We start from the raw sequence: 22,978 nt of genomic DNA on the forward strand, positions 1-22,978 counted from the left end.
TCGCCACCTCATTGTCACTGTGGCACCACATGTGTTAGCGTATTGAACCATCAAGTGCTGTGTAAGAACAATAATATTATCTCAGACAAACATGATGAAAACTTACACAATATGAAAAAAATAGATATATGTCAAGAATAGTACTATATCTTCACTTGTTAATTGATTTGGGCATAAAATCTAGTCTTTGCCAAAAGTGTTTTGGACGAATGTGTTGTTGGTTGCCTGCACATGAAAAAAAAGTCTTTGTTAGTAAATACTAGGGTTTCGTGGAAATAATATAACAAACCCAAACACTATGTATGTTTTCCTAAATACGATGGATTTTCATTGAACGTAACATTTTGAGAGTAGGGTTTCCTAAATTTTAACGAGATAACGACATCCCATAACATAATCTCAGGTTTAATGGTTTCATAATCCTAAATATGAAAAGTTTACTATTTTGGTGTACGTACCATTGTTGAGACGTGAAGATCTTGCTTCTGGTCTGGTCGACGAGGAGCAAGATGCGAATCGCCGTGAAAGGAGGCAGGCTTGAAGAGAGAGAGATGAATCGGGCGAAAATGTTTATAAAATAATCATATTAGGGTGTATATATATTCATGGAACCTGGGCGAACAAGTCTTCCCTCAATAAGCGACTATTCATTCTATTTCACATGGCACCTGGTCTGGGCGAATAAGTATTCTCTCGAAAAGCGTCTAATCATTACATTTTACATGGCACCTTGCATATTAATATTATATTAATTTCGTACGTTAACTGGACATTCCGTTAACGGCGTTTGGGGTGAACCCGGAATGAAACCCGGATTCCGGATTCTCCCTTCCCCTCTCCTACCCAGATTGATTTATTAATATAATAATAAAGATGCAATTTGATTGGTCCGTAACAGGGGAACACGAGAATCGGTAACAGAAGATCCGGATTGATCCAAACCTGCCATAACTAATATTATCCAAAGATATAGCCTTCTTCTATAAAATAAAAAAAAAAATAAGGCATTGGATCGAATCTGATTTAAATTTGGATTGAAGTAGTCATTCAAAACAAAATTATTTTTGAATAACAGTAGTTTATCAAAAATAACTTTATTTAAAATAATAATAATAATAATATATATATATATTTAATATATGAAGCTAGCCTACCATAAACATTTTCACTTTCAATCATTTAAGAGATATTTTATTTATATATATTGTTAATGGGCCAATTTTTATCTATAAATATCGAGGTGGATTTAGAATTATTATTCATTAGAAAGAAAGAGATGATGATGCTGATATCTCACAGCCTTCAGTTTCCGCTAGCACTCCAACCTTTTTCATCATCAAGATTTGGTGTGAAAACAACTTATAATAACCATGGAATCATAAGGCCATCATCATCCATCAATGTAAATCAAATTTCCGATCAGGACGTCGTCGATCTCCGGCGATCAGCCGATTACCATCCCACCATTTGGGATCCAAAGCTTATTCAATCATTAACCACCTCTTACACCGTAATCCATCATCTTTTAAACTGTTCATAATCATCACTAATAATTATTTAAGGATATATGATTGATCATTATTTTTAACTGTGCAGTATGAAGTACATGGAAACAGATTGGATAAGTTGAAGGAGCAAGTTAGAACGTTGCTAAAATCCACCAAGGACGTGTCCATCCTCTTGAAGCTCATCGACTCTATCCAACGGTCTGGAGTAGCTTACCATTTCATTCATGAAATAGACGCCGTTTTTGACCACATCTCGTCGTGTGTCTCCAATGGCACTGGTCTTTCAACAACCGCGCTGCGGTTTCGTCTTCTACGACAACGTGGTCATTTCGTAAACACAAGTAAGTACTTACAAATCTTACTACAACGGGGTTTTAATTAATTTTAGCTAGATTTTTCTAATATATCAAATATAACTGGTTCCATTCCAAATACAAATATACTTAATAAAAATACCCTAAGTTGAATTAAGAAAGGTATGACTAAATATGTAAGCAAAATCTCTCAAACCAACTAAATCGAACCAATAAAACCAAATAAACAATACTTTATTAAACGGTCAAATCAAATCTAATGAATCGATTGTTCTCTAGCGAACTGCTAAACCAACTTATCATAGTTAAAATTTTCTTTAAGAATTAAGTTTTTAAACTTCATATAAGCTTTTTAAAAACAATTTTGATTTATAATTGTATTATTTTATAATAATTGTTGGCGAACAAATAAAATCAATCCAACGGATTTATATTCAACCGAACAGAACCGACCATAAATTCGAACCAAATATTTGAGATTTTCTCAAATCGGTTTCAACAAATTTATTATTCATTTCAATATAAAACCAACCAAAATACATGCACCTTTCAACATAACTATGAAATTGTGTTATTTTCCTAAATTAAAAAAAATAGACTAATTGAAATTTAATAAATGAAAATTATATCTAATGAAATTTTATTTTTGGATTATTTTAGCTAAATTATTATAATGAAAATTGTATTTAAAATTTAAATTATGAAAATTTAAATTAAAATATTTTATTATTTTAATTAATTAAGTAATTTAATGGTTGATGTAAAATTATTTAAATTTAGAATATAAATATTATTTGGATGAAAAAGTGATTTATTAATTATTAAAATGTTTTTTAATATTTAAAGTATAAATTTCTAAAAATAAAAATATTTTAATCTTTAAACAAATAATAATTTTATTCATTGGTTAAAAGACCATAAAGTTTTGTTTTGAAAAAAACACAACTAACTTAATTTTATACAGACTTAAACTAATCATTTTAACTAATAAGATTTCAGTTCATTTAGCTTTAACAAATCATTATGCTAACTTGACTTTAAATTTAGTTGTTTGGCTTCATTTTCTACTAATATAACCATTTCCATTAATTACTTAAAGTTTAAATAATGATTAACATGCCACATATATATTTTTTTTATTTTATGGAAGATATTTTCAATGAATTCAAGGACGAAAATGGGAACTTCTTGGACAGCTTGAGTAGTGATCTAGAAGGGCTCTTGAATTTATATGAATCGTCATTTATCGGGATGTGCGGGGAAGACACTGACATAGATGAAGCCAGAGATTTTAGCATGAAACATCTAAAGTCGTTTGTATTAACCAATAGTGATGACCATAACGCGGGCATGCGAAACAAAGTAAATGATGCGTTATCGGACCCCCTGCATTGGAGGATCCCAAGATTGGAAGCGAGAAACTTCATTAATCTATTCAAAGACAGCAACGGGATATGTTCATCTATTCTTCTTGAATTGGCAACTTTAGATTACAATCTTGTACAATCAATACATCAGGAGGAGGTTAAAGAACTAACCAAGTATGTTGCTATATATTCATAAACAAATATTACATTATTTACATAAATAATCACTAAAGATAAAATTTACAAAAGTGTAGATTTTCTAGGATGAGTGTTTTCAGATGTTTAATTTTCAAATAAAAAACACTGCATAAATTTAACCTTGAAATAGTTTAGACAATTTTTTAAACATTTTGGTAAAAGAATTTTCTTACTTCATATATAAATTTGAAATTTTTTTATGAAAATTTTTTTGTCACATCTTCTTAAAATTTGTTAAAAAAAAAACAATATTTGATGTTCACTCCTCATTTGAAAATATTAATTTAATTTAATCACAATTTAGGTCTTAAATATTAATAAAATCATTTATATTTTTTTATTGACAATTTGAAAACTATATGATTGTTATATTACTTTTGGAAAAACAAACACAAATATTTTATGACTTATTTTTGATTCACAGATGGTGGAAAAATTTGGGTTTTCAAGAAAACTTGAGTTTTTCTCGGGATCGAATGATGGAGAACTATTTATGGGCATTGGGATTTGTGTATGAACCTCAATACTCAAATATTAGGAAAACTGTCACTAAATACATTTGCATTTTCAGCGCCATCGATGATATCTTTGATATATATGGATCACTCGATGAGCTAGAGCTTTTCGTGAAAGCAGTTGAACGGTAAGAATCCCACCACACTATTTAATTATACAAAATTAGAGTAGTAGTCAAATGAATTATGTGTATAATCAGATGGGATTTGAAAGCTATGGATGACCTCCCACAATACATGAAGATATGTTACTTAGCCATGTACAACTTTGGAAATGAAACATCATATGATGTTCTAAGAGATCACAACATGGTTGTTATAGAGTTTGTTAAAAATGAGGTATACACTTTTATTTTGTTTACAAAACAATTAACCTTTAAAGACGACTAGTTAAAGCTTAATGCATTTGAAATTATTGGTAGTGGGAAAGACTTTGTAGATCGTATCTAACTGAAGCGAGATGGTTCTACGGTGGATATGAGCCATCACCAGAGGAGTACATGGAAAATGCATGGATTTCAGTTGGCGGTCACGGGGCCATAGTCCATGCTTGCCTTCTTTTAGGGCTATCCCCTCTTAATGAGTCATCTCTTGATAGTTTTAGTAGTTTGTCTGGGCCTCTTTATTGGTCATGTCTAATAACAAGGCTAAGTAATGATATGGGTACATCCAAGGTAATTTCAAAACATTTCAACTTCTTTACAAAGTTCAAACAAAAAATCATATTATTAATTAATCCACCAACAAGTTGGTCATAACAAAAACAACATATAATTAATTTGTGTTTCATCTCTTAAGGTTGAAATTGCTAGAGGGGATGTGCCAAAATCCATTCAGAATTACATGATGCATAAGAGTGTGTCTGAAAAGGAAGCCAAGGACATTATAAATTGCATGATCAAACATTCATGGAAAAAGCTTAATGAGACAAATATAAAGAGGTCTTGTCATGCAATTGTCACAACTTTGTCGCTCAACATGACACGCGCCGCTTTATCGATATACCAACATGGGGATGGGATTGGAACCTCTACCGGATTGACTAAAGATCGCTTAACTTCATTGATTGTGGAACAAATTCCAATTTAAAAAATGTTTCACATTTTTAGAAATATTTGTTTGAGTGCAATAATTAAACATGTTTCTCCTGTTCTAAATCATTAATATATATATATATATATATATATATTTCTTGATTTTATATATTTCTCTTCTCTAATAATTTAATAATAATGAGTAATTATGACATCTAATAATTTATTTTGAACACATATATCAAAAGAAAATATTCACATCTCTATTCTTCTTGATTTGTTTTTTATTAAAATTTTACAACCAAACTTGGTGATCATCTATTTAATAAGCACCTTTGACGAATATAATTTAACATTATTTCGTTACACTTTCTTTCATTATATTTATTACGGTTGGATTTAAACTAATTCCATTAATGAATGGAAATAAGATTGTGAATAAAAAAATTAAATAAAATTAATATAAATTCAAACGTGAATTAACGATGAATTTAATTGAAATTATAATTAAATATTAATTGTTTAATTTATATTTAATGCTTAGTTAGAAATTTAAAGTTTAATATTATCGTATTCAACTTCAATTAACCTGTCAATTAGCTAATCGTATGGACTTTTCATTAGCTAATATTGAATATTGAATGTCCAACATTCAAATTCAAATCAACGTATATGCAATTATGTTAATTAGTTATGGATTAACTGACAAATGAATGATCAACATTTATTGTCAAAACGTTTAAATGATTTTATTTGAAAATTTAATTCTCAATAGTATATATCTATTTTTTATTCATTTCACCCACACATCGTTTCTCATACTAGAATTTCAAAAAATTTCTCCTTATTTTGTGAATAATCTTCAAGTTCTTTTTGCTCAACATTTCCGTTGAAACCTGGTGATAGTTCAGGTACGTTGGTCAAATTTGATGCATAGTAATTCTAGTACAGAATCACTACTAGATTCGGTGTACCATAGGAGACAACCATCTGCGATAAACTCCAGCACAAACGGGAGACGATGAAACTATTTTAAGGAAATGTTCTAAGCACATGCCTTGAATCAACCTTTTATTCGGTCATATTGTTCTTCATATATTTTATTTATTTCATTTATTTGTAACATCATTTTATAAATATTTTTTGTAATTTATTTCAAGACAAGATATCTAACAATCATAAAATAGTTTCTTTGTGCTAATCTATTTAAGAGCTTGCGCCATCAATTTTTTTGTATATGAGTTGCGTTGTTGCAAAAGAGATGATGCTCATTTCGTAAAATGATTCATCTTAAGGAATAAAATAATCAACAAGTAAAGATTAGTCTTTATTAATATAAATATGTTGATTATTAACACATTTGTTCTTATGCTGTGACATAGCCACCCTGTTGTTTAAACATTAAAATGCTTCATATGAATGCTTTCGTAATAATTAATTTTATAAATCAAGAGAATTGCAGCTATTCATTATATAAGCTTTTACCCAATGCCACCGAGTGGAACACCATGACATGATGTAACGCTTCATAAAAGGATTAATTATTGTCGCCTAAAGAAGGAAACAAATTAATATAAGAATAGCTTATCAATAAAGCGGGGGAAATTTTCAACAGAACAAAAATTACCTTTCCTTTAGCTGCTTCTTCCTAAATTTGATGCCATAATCGATAACCAATAGGAGGCTTTCGTAATAATTAATTTTATAAATCAGGAGAATTGCAGCTATTCATTATATAAGCTTTTACCCAATGCCACCGAGTGGAACACCATGACATGATATGATGTAACGCTTCATAAAATGATTAATTATTGTCGCATAAAGAAAGAAACAAATTAATATAAGAATAACTTATCAATAAAGCGGGGGAAATTTTCAACAGAACAAAAATTACCTTTCCTTTAGCTGCTTCTTCCTAAATTTGATGCCATAATCGATAACCAATAGGAGCTTGTATCAAAGAGGGTGATATGTGCAGAAGTTATGTGATGAATATCCTATAGAAAAATGAGGAGGAAAAGTTCGACTCACCTGTTATTACCCTGATCTGGTTTTATAGTTTTAGAGCATCTAGCTATAAGTTGTGTACATTCTAGAAACTGAAATACCAGAACACCATATATATTTTCAACTCTCTTCTGTAACTTTATTGCAACTGCAACCTCTCGGAATTGCCTTTCTTTATGTTATAAAATATACAAAGAATCTAAGAGATATAAAGTCCAATCATGCATACAGCTTTGATGTGTAAGTGTACAAGATAGGAAAGAGCTCAGACATCATTTTAGTATGCATGTTTAAACATTATAATTAAATAACTGAATGAGGGAGAAAATGCACCTTAAATAAGTTCTCATAGTTAATTCCCCAATAACATCTGACCTAATAATTTGGCCATGGATGTTGACAAGTATATTAACACTCAGAAGACCTAAAAATAGCAAAGATTCATAACAAAATCTCACAAAATGTCATCATAAGTGTGTGCTTTTAAAAGAACATGGCTTACTTCATTTTTCTTATATTGTATGCCCTCGCTACGCCAAGATACAACATTTGTCACAGGCATGGGTGGCCTCTGACCAACTTCCATCCTGTAAGCATCAATCTTAAAAAATTCACTGAGAATCTTTGCTTATGTATACTGAAGGTAACCAAAGTCCATCATCTCATCAAGCAATTCATACTGTAAAGTGCAACAGAAATTGAAGTACAGTGATAGAAAAAAAATACAAACTGTGGAACAAAATAAAAGCAATCATCCATTTACCACAACAACAAAGTTATCTCTCCGTGATTCTTCCTCCAGCTCTTCAAAATATTGCTTAAAAACCTGTCCAAATAAACCACAAAACCAATCTGAATTCAAAACAAGCAAGAAAGAAAAAGATAAAACGAGGATCACTAGTCCTTAGATCAACTACATGATGAAGAAAGAAGATAAGGCTTGCAGCGTTGCAGTTCTGTCTAGAAGCCGTCATCAAATAAATATTATTATGCCGAATAAACAAATAGGTAACTCCATTGTCATGTACAACTGGATCTTGTTATTTCGGATCGCCCTATAAGCAAACTGTTTGATCATACAATTCAACAATGAGACGATCATCTTCAATATCAATAAATAAAAATAAGAAGACGAATAGCTAAATCAGTTTGATCGGATCAGAAAACTATAAAATTGAGTTCGTATAGCTAAAGTTGAATAAATGAAGAGCGGTAGAAATGATGATTTCATTTTTCTTGATAGAATTTGAGAATAAGAACCTCTTTCTCGATTAGCTTGGTGAAGAAGCGTTCGGCTTGAACGGCAAAGACGTCTCCACGGTAGTCGAGCCAAACGAGAACACTACCTTTGATATCGAGAAGGAATAGGGCCTAGGCGGCTCCCGCCATCGGAGTGTCAGGGTTTCTCCGTCAGATCGGAGATCAGAAATCAGAAATCGGATCTTTGGTTAGGAGATCCGGTGAGAATAATGAAAATTGTGGTCTGGATTAGAATGGAGAGATTTTGGATCTGGCTGCACCCATTACCTAATGGTTGGAGAAGGATGTAACTAAGTTTGCGCGCGACAATCTGACTAATTAGGCAAAGGATTTTTTAGGTTAGAAAGAATTGCTCTGTATAGAAAAAAACTGACCGAACTTTTTTAAATAATTAAATAATTTCAAAATATATATAAGTTAAATTTTTATTATTAAATATAATATAATGTTTTATTTATTTACTTTTAGTTTATATTATTTTTACTTTTACTTTAATTTTAATTAATTAAAAGATAGATGTTAATAAAAAAAATTAATGATTTTATAAAATAAATTAAATTTTAATGTAAATAAAATTTAAGTCATATTTAATTTAAAAAATTAAAATAATGAAATAAAATATTTACAAAGTTAAAAAAAACATAAAAAAATATTAAATTTAGAATAGTTAAATTTTAAAGTTTTTAAGAAAGTTTGTATAAAAAAATAAATTTGGTTTTATGGATATAATGATTGACAAAAAAAATTCTTGTAATTTTTACCCACACTTAATAAGCGTTGGCATATAAGGGTGGCTAAAAGTGTATTTTGTTGTAGTGTGTTAAGTTATAATTTTAATTTTAAATATATATATATATATATATATTTGTTTGTTGACAGAGTTGAGTCAAATATGAAGAATAAATTGTCTCAAGAAAGAAGACAAAAAGTTGTAAAAGCGGTAGAACAATGAATTGGTGCTTTGGTGCAATGGTTCAATGTTTAAACGTAAGGGTTCGTGGTGAAAGGGCGGTCCCCTGTTCAAATCCAGCAAATGATTTTTTTTTTAGAAATCTAACGATAAAATGACCTTAGTCATTTATGTTGAAATCATTCTAATTTCTTGTGTAGAACTTATGAGATTAATGGGATCGATAACGATTTCTTATAGGAAATCTGATTTGTCAAAATGACATTAATCATTATTGTTAACATCATTATAATTTCTTATGTAAAAAATTATGAAATGAATTGGGAATCCTAACGATTTCTTAGATTTCTTATGTAGAAATTTAATTTGTCAAAATGATGTTGTCATTAATATTTTGAAACATTTTAATTTCTTCTATAGAAATTATGTGATTAATCATGATAGAAAATGAATGTCATTTGTGTTATAACTCATTATATTAATGCATTCAAAGAGACAACTATGTAAATCGAAATATTTTTGCAAGAATTATCTTGGTGAGAACGATCCACCTAGATTTGTTTTGACATTAATCATTATTGTTGACATCATTATAATTTCTTATGTAAAAAATTATGAAATGAATTGGGGATCCTAACGATTTCTTATGTAGAAATTTAATTTATCAAAATGACGTTGTCATTAATATTTTGAAACATTTTAATTTCTTCTATAGAAATTATGTGATTAATCATGATAGAAAATGAATGTCATTTGTGTTATAACTCATTATATTAATGCATTCAAAGAGACAACTATGTAAGTCGGAAATATTTTCGCAAGAAATATCTTGGTGAGAACGATTCACCTAGATTTGTTTTGAGCATTGTCGCTTCACGTGGATTATCGGTCAAAACACGATAATGTAATTACTTCAATTAAGATATGAAGTACATTTATAATTATATATTTTGTTGCTAAGTGATTGCTTATATGTATATAACATGTGTATTATTTAATAATATGATAACTTGTATTAATTCATAATATGCATGATTAACTTATTATTTATATATACATATATACGTGAATAAAGATTATTGTATATATTTTCTTTTAATAGAAAATTTTAAATTTTTTCATAAAATTATTGTGTATTGTATACAATAACTCATGTGGAAAATTAAAAGTCATCATTAATTAAGGAATTGACAAATTTATGATATCAATAATTATTTATAATAATTAGTTAGTTTATATTTGATTAAGGATAAATTATCAATTATCGATGTATTTTAGAAAGGTATTTGTTTAATGATATATGAAGTAATTATAATATATATGACATATCATTTGATTATATTATTCGATTATATATTTGATATAAATGGTTCAATTTCATCATAAAGACTTGTTTAATTTGATGTTTTTGAAATTTAATAATTACAAGAAAAGTTGTGTTTGATTTGAGAAATAAGGTGGCAAACGTGTCAATATTATGGGATGCAAACGTGTAACCAATATAAATGTTAAGCGTTTAGGCCAAAGATTCTTGAAACATTATAATTTCTTTTGTAGAAATAATGTGACATGGTGAATATTTATTTGATTAAATATTATAATTTCTTATTATAGAAATAATGTGATGAAATAAATATTTTAATTGATTAAATATTATAATTTCTTATGTAGAGATTATGTGAAGAATGATTTAAATATGAATAAATATTCTGATCTCTTGTATAGAAATTATGGTTTATTCAATTAAATATTTTTTATATAGTTTTTTTTGGGCAAAACGACTTAGCGTCATTTCATTAAAAATTCCTAAAAACGAAAAAAACCACGAGTTTAAGAGATCATTCTAGACAGGCCTAGAATGCTTTTGAAGTCGTAACATTCTGATTAAAAGCTACAAAGCTAAAAATGTAAATGAATTATCTCATTACAATGTTTTCAATTCTAGTGAGTTCAAAAAACGGTAAATTTCAGTTCCTACAGATATTGCAATTTTGCTCCGTGCTTGGAATTCTTCTCCACGTTCCCGCAAGAGCGCTGCAATTCAATACAATATCTTTCTATAACTCTTTAACGCTCCTGCGGGTTCTGTAATATACCCTTGCATTCCGTTCTTTCCAAATGTTATACAGCACTACTCCAAAGCCGCAATTGAACACGCTTGTTGCAAATATATTTCCCTTTGCTTTGAGTAGTGTCACTTCTTTGATTTCATTCCATTCGCTCGGGAAACTGATCAGCTTCAGCCTTTTATAGAATCTGTATTAAAGCTCCGAAGCAATACATCAACTCCCTAGTAGGTGATGCTCATATACTTGCTGATACGATCACGAGTGTTGGGTCTTTCCCAGAAGGCGAGCCATAGGATGAACTGGTGTCGAGGGATAATCTTCGTTTACCATACAAGAGGAGCCCATTCTACTTTCTACGCTTTTTCCCAGGTTAACTCCCATATTTTCTCTGATACCAGCTTCCCATTGTCCTCATGTTTCCATTTATGAATATCCGGTCTGTCGTGTAGTTGTATGTTACTTATATGATCAAGTATCCCCTGTTCTTCTGGATTTCTTCTTAGGAGTGAGTCCCAATTCCCGTCTTTAATGTCCTTGATTTTCGATTCTGCGCAGTTCCTTCTGATACAGGTATTTTAAAACTCCTCCTTTTGGATGATAGGCTGGTTTTCAAACCAAGGGTCATGCTAAAATAGAGTGCCTTTCCCGTTCCCTAGCTGAATGTCATAAAAATTTGCAATATCGCTTCTTAGTTTAAGAATCTTTTTCAGAGACCAGCTCATACCTTCAAGAATTTAGTAGGTCTAGATGCTGGTTTCGTATTTCATAAACCTCGTATGTACCCATTTGATCCATAGTGACTCCTGATCGCGCTCCAAAGCCCACAGATGCTTGAAGGTGAGAGCTTTGTTCCACTCGATATAATTCTTCAAGCCGATGCCTCCCTCGTCCTTCTGTTTGCAGAGAGCGGTCCAATTGACTTTCTTTCCTCCTCTTCCACTACCGTCCTAGATAAAGTTCCTCATTAGCGTGCCAAACTCCTTCATTACCTTCTTCGTAATGATCATCTGCTGCGTCCAAGTAGCCAACTATGTCCATGACCACGGTTTTGATAAGTTCGATCCTCCCTGCATAAGAAAGTTTTTTCGCTGCCCAGCCAGATATCGTGTTTTTTACCTTTTCAATCAGCGTCTTGTAGTGTGAGATCTTAATCTACTTCGCGGTTAACGGAATTCCTAAGCACCTTACAGAAAGCTGCATCCTTGATGCCCATGATGTTGAAGATTTCCTACTTTGTTTCGTCCTTCATGCCTCCATAAAATGCCACACTTTTGCTTTCATTAATAGTTAAACCTGTAACCTCAGAAAAGAACGTTAGTGCAGCCCTAATAGTTTTAATGTAATCAATGTCTGCGAAGATGGGTTACCTCCTCTACTGAGTGAAAGATGTATGGACGATTCTTTCGGAACATCGCGAAGATGCTCTTAAAGATCTCCATGATAGCTATGAAAAGGTAAGTAGAGAGGGGGTCCCCTTGCCTTACCCTGTTTTCCCCCTTGAAATAGCCTCTGTGGACTCCATTGACGCTAACAACAAAGTAGGATGATGAAACGCACTGCATAATCCAATCAATAAAAATCATAGGAAAAGTAGAAACAACTAGAAAGTCCCGAATGACTTCCTATCTAACAGAGTCCAAAGCTTTCTTGATATCTATTTTGAAAGACACTCTCGAGGATATTTTCTTTTTCCCGTAGCCTTTTAAAAGGCTCTACATGAGAAGAATATTATGAGAGATTGTCCTACCAGGAATGAATGCTGGATGGTTAAAATTTATAATTTTTTCTATGACATTTTTAAATTGTTTAGAAATTATTTTTGAAATTATTTTATAAATCACATTGCAGCAGAAAATTGGTCTGAAATCTTGTATTTTCTCGGATACCGTAGTTTTGGGGATCAAGGTTAGTACCGATGTATTAAATTGCTTTAATATCTTCTTGTTCTTGAAAAACTCCAAAACCCCATCAATAACGTCTTTACCCACAACCAACCAATTGTCTTTGAAGAACTATGCATTAAACCCATCAGGACCCTGACTTTTATTCCCATTAATACTAAACAGAGCTTCTTTAACCTCAACCCTCATGACCACCCTTATCAGCTCGCGACAATCTTCTACAGAGATTTTCATATCAATAATCTGATACAAGGTATTCAAGTGACTTTGATGCTGCTTTCTTGTACCCATAAGCTGCTTATAGAAATTGATAGCCAAATCTTGTACACCCTTTGACCCTGAACATATTCACCATCATCATTCTTTAACCTGTATATATTATTTCTCATGTTTCTAGCCTTGCATTTTCTGTAGAAGAAAGTTGTGTTTTTATCACCCAACAAGAGTCAGCTATAGTTATTTCAGATTATGGGCTACGATCAGATTCATTTCTAGTTACGTTGTAATCACCGAGGACAGCTAAATATTATCTTACTCATTATATGTTAAGTATAACAAAAGAAATTTGTAAAAGAATTGTGTGACAATTTCTTGATTAGAAAATCATTGATTTAAATAAAAAATGTGTGTGATTTAAAAAAATGGTACCAACACGAATGTGAAGCCAAATATTTTTATTGATAATAACACAAATAATTATGTATATTATGTAAAAAGATCATTTATTATTAGAGAAATATGTTTTTTATAAAAGATAAAGTTGCACAACTTTACTAAAAATAAAATAACAATAAAATGTCTTGTTTATATTTACTAAGTTAGTGCTCAATTCGATATTTAAAATTTGAGGATTTTGAGATTAAGAAACATGTCATTTCTGTGACATTACTTACATAACAAATTTGAAGAACTAATATCTTCAAAATGATTTTAAGAAATAGATGAAAAAGAAAGTTTATAAAGTCTTTGTATGACTTTTAATAATTTTTAATAATGATATGAAAATTTGATCATACATTGATTAAAAGTGAATGTGACAATTCTATATATCAAGAAGACAATGAAAATTATTAAATTACGTGTCTTTTGTACGATATTTTTATCGTTGAAAATTACGATAAAAATGATTAAATCCATTAAGGATGTGGATTGCACTACACAAAATATCATGTTGTTATCAAATGATATATTGATATTATTAAATGAAAGACTTTATATCTAAAAATGAATATTTTTACACATAAAAGTGCAACCTACGTATGAAAATCTTCTAAAAAAAATTATGATGGATACATTAAACGTTATAATCTATATTTTTAACTTATGTCGAAAAATAAAATATTTTATGCAAAATATATAATCGTTTAATCGAAAGAAGAATAGTTCAAAGACATTTTGTCTACTAGTTAGTCAAGTAAAAAATATTTTCATAAAAAAAATAAATGATAAGCATGTACGAATGACTATGCTTCTTATTAGAAGATGTTCCAAGGATAACTAAGAATGTACCAACACAAATTTTTAATTGTTGTGATAGTAATTTGAAATTGGACAAACTTAGAGTCAATAACAAGTCTAGACATAGACGTCTTAAACATAATGTCATTAGACTATACTGTCTAATGGAGTTATCAAATTTGACTATATAAGTCAAATATAACATTGTGGATCCACTAACGAAATTATTGAATAGAGAGTTAGTTTAAAAGTCTTTTAAGACATGAGCCTACTAAAAGTGTTGGAGAAATCAAATAATAGCACCTGTTTAGAAATCAAGAAATAGACAAGCTACAACAAAGGTCTAACAAATTTTTTTCTCCTTTTGTATAATCAAATAGGCAGCCAATTCAATTGAGCATCAAACAATCAAAGAAACAGAGAGCAAGACATCAAGATTTTACGTGAAAAACTCAAATTAGGTAAAAACCACGGGACACTTCGGCCACTTAAATCATCCACTATATCAAATGGGTTATATCAAATGGGTATACAATGTTGTTCAATACAAGCCTAGAGGTAATCTAATAAAATTATCAATTAACCTCATCCTAACTTGTCATTCATATACATTATCATCATCACTAAAGATGGCTAACCAAATAGAGAAGAGATAAAAGAAATTAGAAGAAGAACCTGCTGCTTTAATGGAGGAAGAGGGAGAGAGAACAAAAAAACTAAACTGCTGTATTTTTTTCCTTAATTAAATATGCCCTAATGGGATTAATTAATTTGTCAGGCCCAGCTGCCAAATGAGCTGACCCAAAAAATCTCCCCCGTTAACGCAACTTCGCTGGCTCCAATAGACTCGCTCTCTCCCGACAATCTTCAAACTTGTCCTTAGGCAAGGATTTCGTAAACATATTAGCACCATTCTCACTTGTATGAATCTTCTCCAAGTTCAGCTCTTTTGCCTCAAGCACATAACGTATCCAATAATATATCACGTCGATGTGTTTGGATCTCGAATGAAAAGCTGAATTCTTCGAGAGATGAATGGCACTTTGACTGTCGCAAAATAAAGTGAACTTTTCTTGCATTTGGCCCAACTCTTATAGGAACTTCTTCATCCATAACACCTCTTTACATGCCTCAGTAGCTGCAATATACGCAGCTTCTGTAGTAGACAAAGCAACACACTTTTATAACATTGACTGTCACGAAACAACACCGCCTGCAAAGGTAACCAAAAAATCTGTTACAAATTTTCTTGAATCAACATCACCCGCCATATAAGAATTTGTAAAGCCTTCTAAAATAGGAGTATCACTTCCGAAGCATAAACATGCTTTCGAAGAGCCTCGAAGATATTTGAGAATCCACTTAACAACCAACCAATGTTCTTCTCCTGGGTTGGAGAGATACCGACTAACAACACCAATTGCGCGTGCTATGTCTGGTCTTGTACATACCATGTCATACATAAGACTACCAACTGTAGAGGCATAAGATACATTCTTCATTTCATCTTTCTCTTTCTCACTTGTAGGACATTGTTTAGAACATAACTTAAAATGACATGCAAGTGGAACTGAAACCGGTTTTGCATTTTTTATTGCAAACCTCTCAAGTTTCTTTTCAATGTACTTCTCGTGTGATAGCCAAAATGTTATGTTCTTTCTGTCTCTTGTGATTTCCATGCCTAGGATCTGCTTCACTGAACCCAAATCCTTTATCGCAAAAGACTTGTTCAAATCCCTTTTGAGCTTCTCAATTTTCACAATATATTGCCCAACAATCAGCATATCATCAACATAGAGCAGAAGATTGTTTCAACTTGGTGAGCTATTCTCTTGGTGCTTCAACTTGAATACCCACTTGTTCTTCAAAGTCTTCTTTCCTTTCGGAAGTTTCACCAAGTCATAAGCCTTGTTCTCTTGCAAGGAATGTATCGCTTCTTGCATTGCCATCGACTACTTGTTCTTGTTTTCATGAGAATACTTCTTGATAGGTTTTTGGTTCTCCCCCGTCAGTCAACATCACATACTCATTGGGAGGATACCTACTAGAAGGTTGTTTTTGCCTACTAGATCTTCTAATATGCTGATCATCAGATGTCTCTAGAGAACTATCATCATCTTGTTCATCTTCCTCTGTTGGCTCAGCATCAACTAGAGGAGTCTCATCAACCTTTACTTGGGCATTTTCCACATCATTGGGCTTTGATTGTGGTGTACGAATCCTACCATTATCAGACAATTCCTTCTTCGTAGATTTTGGATTTTATTTTTTCTCAAAGTCTTAAATGGTCTGATCTTCAAAGAATACAACATCTCTGCTTCTAATGAGTTTCTTGTTAACCGGATCCCAACATCGGTACTCAATTTCTCCGTGGCCATACCCAATAAAGATACACTGTCTCGTCTTGCTATCAAGCTTAACTCTCTCATCTCGAGGAACATGAACAAACACTTTACAACCAAAAACTCTCAAGTGATCATAATAGACGTCTTTACCTCTCCAAACTCATTCTGAAATGTCTCCATCTAAAGGAGTTGAGGGTGAAAGGTTTATCAGATCAACCGTTGTCTTCATTGCCTCTCCCCAAAAGGATTTTGACAACTTAGCATGAGACAACATACACAAAATTCTCTCATTGATAGACCTGTTCATTCTCTCTGCGACTCCATTCTGTTGAGGTGTTTTTGGTACAGACTTCAAAAGCTTGATCCTAAGACTTTTACAGTATTCCACAAATGGCCCTCTGTATTCGCCACCATTGTGCGAACGAACACATTTCAACTTCTTCCCAGTTTCTCTCTCTACTTGAGCATGAAACAACTTGAAGTAATCTAATGCTTGATCCTTAATCTTCAAGCAATAGGCCCACACCTTCCTTGAGCAATCATCGATAAAAGTGATGTAATAATGAGCACCACCTAAAGTCAAGGAATCCATAGAACATATGTCTGTGTGAACCATATCTAGGATATTAGGCTTCCTAGATGGAGAGAAACTTTTGAAAGAAACTCTATATTGCTTACCAACTAAGAAATCTGTGCATGTCTTTAAATCTGTGGACTTTAATCTCTGAAGATCGATTGTCTTGGAGAGAACCCGCATGCCATTCTGACTTAAGTGACCAACTCTTTTATGCCAAAGTTGTGCTGAACAATCATTAACTGCATTTGCTTCTCTACCATAAGACTTAGTCTCTGTCACATAAAGAGAACCGACCTTCTTTCCTTTAGCTATCACCAAAGACCCCTTAGCAAGTTTCCATTTTCCTTCACCAAAGTAACTATGATAACCTTCATCATCAAGAATTTTAGTAGAGATCAAATTCATTCGAATATCGGGAATATGTCGAACATTCTTCAAAAGTAGCTTGCACGAAGTGTTAGTATCCAAACAGACATCTCCTTTTCCAACAATCTTACACGTAACATGGTTTCCCAACGTCACTGAACCAAACTGTCCACTAGTTTAAGAAGCAAATATATCACAACAATTGGTGTCATGATAAGAAGCACCCGAGTCTACCACCCATTGTGTATCTTGAGAAACAAGGTTGATATTATCATTGTCGTAAACAATATCAATGTCGTTATAACCCACATCTGCAACCTTACTACTTCCATCTTGCTTATTCTCCTTTTGTTCCCGCTTCAAAGATCTGCATTGATACTTCTTGTGTCTTGGCTTGCCACAATGATAACATGTAATCTCTTTTTTCGAGCTGGATGTTCCTCGTGACCTGTCTGAACTGCCACTGCAATTCTTTGGAGTTTTACTTTTACTTTTACCCCTTCTCTTAGTCACGAACACCTGACTTGGAGTCGAGAAGCTCTATTCTTTTCTTCTAGCCACTTCATTCAACACGCTCTTTTTTATCATTTTTAAAGTGAGCTTACCTTGTGGAACAGAATTGGTAATTAAAACACAAGTGTCTCCCAACTATCAGGCAGGGAATTAATCAAACACATGGCATGAAGCTCATCATAAAATTTCATTCCTATCGCAACCAACTCATTTAGAATCCCATGAAAAGAATTTAGATGCTCAGACATAGAAGACACATCTTTATATTTCAACGAGCAAAGCTTTCTAAATAGAAATATAAGATTATTTTCTCCTCATTAATGACATTATAAATAAGAACAAAAGAAATATAAATTTTCTCAACAATATTATCTTATAAAATCATATTATAACCAAATAAAAAACATTAATTAACACATTACAAATTTTTTATAATGTTCTAATAGTTTAAAAGACAACTAAACTAAATTAAAAGATAAATTTGTATAATAAAATACTAGAGTAACTCCATAAAAAGTAGAAACAATTTTTATTTCTTTTTGCGATGTTTAATCTTTAGGATGTGACACCACCTGAATGTCGTAAGAGGGATCGATAACCTTTAAGAAACTATTACATCTCCATCCAGTTCCAACACCACGAATTTCTCCTTCTTCGTTGTCGGATCACTTTGATCTAGCCCAACAATGACAGAATTTTCACTATTTTTCTGTGACTATGCGTATGCCAATAAGCTCCCACCATTTATCTATAAATACATTACAAATTATATTAAAACACCATACAAATTCACTTATGAGTCAAATAAAAGATGTATAAATATTATAAGTCTTACATAATATACTTGATTTTCTCATGAGTACCTCGGATGTGGCATTTGAAATTGTCCAGGCAGCTTCCTTCTTGATCTCAAACTCATCAATATGAATCAATTTGATTATTTGATTAATGGAAGAAATATACCAGCAGATAATAACAACTTTTATATATATATATATTCCACATACACACATCAAAGTCTCCATAAAGGATGCAGTTGATAAACTACTGTTTATAGAAATCATCATCACAAATGCCCATATTTGGAATCACTTATTGTATCACATATCTAATCACAATTGCCCCATATTTGGAACCACTTATTGTATCACATATCTAATTTGGATTTGGATATGAGATTACATTTTCCAACATAACTTAATCATCTGAATAAAATTTGGTACCTGTATCTTGCTACCCGCTGTTATGTTTGATATGGTCCAGCAAACTTCTTTCCTTATACTTTTTTTATAATTTTGAGTCAAGAGGTTAAGGCTTGGAAGTTCTTGATGTTCAATCAAAATTTGAAGCAGTAAAGAACAAAGTTTCCAAATACAAAAATTTAGATGTCAAACTAAGAGAAAAGTGAAGTTGAGAAATAAGAACATAATGAAATCCAAATGTAGTACTAAGAAATAGGGTTTTAACAGAAGTGGGTTGATCTTAACAGTTTAAGAATATTGAATAAAAAATATTAGAACATATGAACATCTTGGTCAATTCTGTAATGATGTGTCATTACATTACCTGAGTTTGAACATCATCACCAGTAACAATGTTACCAACCATTCGAAGGGAAGGAAAGAGCATTGATGGTGAAGGATAACTAATAAATACATGATTAAAGAGTAACAATACTACATCATCACCACAATCTGTTTATTTTCAGATCTAATAATACACAATCATTGTGTTATTGTAGTTTTAATGAAGAATTTTTTTAATCTGTATGGAATGTCTCAAAAACGTTGTTCTCACATCCTGTTCTAGTTTAAACAGATGCCTCGTGAAATGTTGTTGAAGTCTCTCATTTGTATAGTTTATACACAATTGTTCAAAGCTATTCTTTTGGAAATCAGAAGGGATAGCATATAATGACAGCACTCTAATGGCTATTATAGAAATTTATCCAAACAGGATGCAAACCTTGAGCGCCTCAATTCCATATATAACAAGAAAATAATTAAGAAGAAGAAGATCATAAACCTGTTAGATCTTGACTATGCTTGCGGATATGGAGGTGTAGAGTGTTCTGCCCTTCAACAAGGTTCTAGTTGCTGTAACTCAAACCACAATGTATTTCGTCAAATTAAAATCGAAGAATATGAATCAAAACAAAACGAACAAACATAATTAGGAACAAATCATCAAAGTACTCTTAAATTGAACCTCGATTTTCTTTTTTTTCGTCTACATTTTACGGTGCACATGTTCAATTCAAATCTAAAATCAACAATGATTGAATAAAGAAATAGAAGAAGAAGAAAGGAGATGCACATGTTGAGAAATGAATTGTTCAATCTGTAACGGTACTTGTTGGATCTGTAACGAAATGTCCTCACCGATAAACGTGAAAGAACAACAACGGTTATTCGACTATTCGACTGAAACGAATATTCAAGCAACGGATTAACTAAATCTCTATAACGCTTTCTAGAACCTGGAAGATTATTATAGGTGAGGCCACTGTTAGATGTCATGGAGGCGTTCATCGGCGACAAAGAATCGGCAATATCAGATGCAGAGTATCGGCAGAATCGGCGATATCAGATGCAGAGTATTGGCGGTGATTCAAGATAATGGCTCGTATTGAGAGTTAGGGCATTAGGAGAGAGAACACCATATTTGAGAATGTTCTTGATAAGAACTTTTATTTATTTATTTATTTGGAACAGTAAATTATAAAAGAATTATTTACTAACTAATTTATTATATTACTTATTTAAATATATTATTTATTTAAAGATATTATTTATTTTATTTTATCTGATATTAATTCTATTTAATTAAATAAAAAAAAATATATATTTAATTGACTCAAAATATAAATAAATTTGATCTTTAAAATAAAAATGAATATATAATTTCATTTCAATGTTTAATTGAATATATTATTAAAAACAAATTAATTTTAAAAAGTAAAAAATAATACATACACAAATATTAAAATGAAATTTTATCTAATTATTTCTTCGTTAAGGTTATGGAGTATAAATAAAATATAATTCATAAAGATTGACATAAATGGTAAAGGTGGGAAAACTTTTTTTTGTTTAACTTTTGCCAACGCTTAATATGTGTGGGTAATTATGTGTCACTATAAACATGTTTTGTTGTAGTGACGGTTGACACTAAAATAAATATTAAAAAAATCACACTAAAAAAAACAAACATATGTATTTGTTCTTGTTATGATGGATAATTCTCGGATTTTTTTCTGCACAAAAATCAGAGTTTTGTGCCGTATATATTTATCCCGTAAAAATGAAGTCGGCAAACCGAAATATAAATTTATGCCGATAAAGAATAATTATGTGTCGTTAAAGTAATTTACTGACACAAATCATTACTCCAATAAGGAATAACTATACGTGGTAGAGAGATTTACCGATCCGTACAATTACACGGGTAAGACATAATTATGTACTAGTAAATCTATTTAAGTCTTCATATTATACTATTATTGTTTTTAATATATTAATAAAATATAACCTACATATCTAAGATCAAAATAATAAAATCCAATTATCAATTTATTATATTATTGGTTATTAATATTTTAAAAAGTTAATCACTTGCATATTTATTAATAAGGTTCAAATCCAAATAAACAAAACAATTGAATATAATTGCAAATATAAACGGGAGATATTTAATTATCCGATATAAGCATATAAAAGAATTTGTAATAATAATATTCTTTTTATTCAAACCACAATTTTTTTCTATTATTTTGCTAGCACAAAATTAAAGATCAACTATCAACAAATTCATTTTCCTGGACATCTATAAGGCATGAAAATAAATATTTAAAATTTGTTAGTATCCTTAAGATACGAAATCTATTTTTTATTTAAAGTGAGTGGTTACTTACTTCTGTCTATAGCCAATTGATAATCGTGTTTTAATAATTCAAATATTTAAAACAACCAATAGAACTAACAGAGGTAATAAATTAATAATAAATTGTATTTGAATTCAGCATTTTGGTAAAATTAGTTTTTTAATATTTTGACATTAAGCATTTTTTTACAAATATAATTGCTTGCATTGTCAATAATTCATTAATGTTTCTTTTTAAAACCTTGAACCTTCAACAGTTTTGCTAGACTATGCTTCAAATTATGTTATGATTGTTTTATTTGATTTAGCATAATCAGCATATGTGTATCACTACAAATAAAAATATATTTGCCTGACATATAAATCAGGATTTTGTGGTATATATGTGCCACCAAACTTTTACCGACACATAAATAGCGTCAGTAAATGTGTAGTCGACAAAGGTCTATAACGACACATAAATTCTGGTAAAAACATTAGGAAAACTGTCACTACATACATTTGCATTTTTAGCGCCATCGATGATATCTTTGATATATATGGATCATTCGATGAGCTAGAGCTCTTCGTGAAAGCAGTTGAACAGTAAGAATCCTAGCACACTATTTAATTATACAAAATTAGAGTAGTAGTCATATAAACTATGTGTATAATTAGATGGGATTTGAAAGCTATTGATGACCTCCCACAATACATGAAGATATGTTACTTAGCCATGTACAACTTTGGAAATGAAACATCATATGATGTTCTA

General features: G+C 31.0%; 1 protein-coding gene and 2 long non-coding RNA genes across 5 annotated transcripts; 1 reads left to right on the forward strand and 2 right to left on the reverse strand.

The window, feature by feature from the left end:
* Positions 1–1,271: 1,271 nt before the first annotated feature.
* LOC124910670 (probable terpene synthase 9) lies at positions 1,272–5,018 on the forward strand. 2 transcript variants are annotated; one of them, XM_047451346.1, is made up of 7 exons: positions 1,272–1,510; positions 1,597–1,849; positions 2,973–3,363; positions 3,812–4,030; positions 4,103–4,241; positions 4,325–4,576; positions 4,701–5,018. In XM_047451346.1, the coding sequence occupies exons 1-7, from the start codon at positions 1,277–1,279 to the stop codon at positions 4,989–4,991; spliced, it is 1,779 nt and encodes a 592-aa protein (XP_047307302.1). In that variant the 5' UTR covers positions 1,272–1,276; the 3' UTR covers positions 4,992–5,018. The 2 variants fall into 2 exon arrangements, with proteins under 2 accessions (XP_047307302.1, XP_047307303.1); XM_047451347.1 differs by having other exon boundaries at positions 3,959–4,030.
* A 1,739-nt stretch (positions 5,019–6,757) lies between these two features.
* Positions 6,758–8,477, reverse strand: LOC124910673. Of its 2 annotated transcripts, XR_007096437.1 has the most exons (4): positions 8,204–8,477; positions 7,707–7,998; positions 7,446–7,622; positions 6,758–7,367 (listed from the first exon to the last, which is right to left on the reverse strand). It is a non-coding gene; the product is annotated as an uncharacterized LOC124910673 (long non-coding RNA). The 2 variants fall into 2 exon arrangements; XR_007096436.1 differs by having other exon boundaries at positions 6,758–7,622.
* A 10,238-nt stretch (positions 8,478–18,715) lies between these two features.
* LOC124910672 lies at positions 18,716–20,995 on the reverse strand. The gene is made up of 2 exons (XR_007096435.1): positions 20,368–20,995; positions 18,716–19,090 (listed from the first exon to the last, which is right to left on the reverse strand). It is a non-coding gene; the product is annotated as an uncharacterized LOC124910672 (long non-coding RNA).
* Positions 20,996–22,978: the final 1,983 nt, after the last annotated feature.

Source organism: Impatiens glandulifera, chromosome 7 (genome assembly GCF_907164915.1).
Source record: "Impatiens glandulifera chromosome 7, dImpGla2.1, whole genome shotgun sequence".
Lineage (NCBI taxonomy): Eukaryota > Viridiplantae > Streptophyta > Magnoliopsida > Ericales > Balsaminaceae > Impatiens > Impatiens glandulifera.

Bases quoted from the DNA above. Each gene is read 5' to 3' on its own strand.
- LOC124910670 (XM_047451346.1), top strand. From the start codon at position 1,277: ATGATGATGCTGATATCTCACAGCCTTCAGTTTCCGCTAGCACTCCAA. The intron at 1,511-1,596 runs GTAATCCATCAT...TTAACTGTGCAG, and splicing joins CATTAACCACCTCTTACACC to TATGAAGTACATGGAAACAG. The intron at 4,031-4,102 runs GTAAGAATCCCA...GTGTATAATCAG, and splicing joins TTCGTGAAAGCAGTTGAACG to ATGGGATTTGAAAGCTATGG.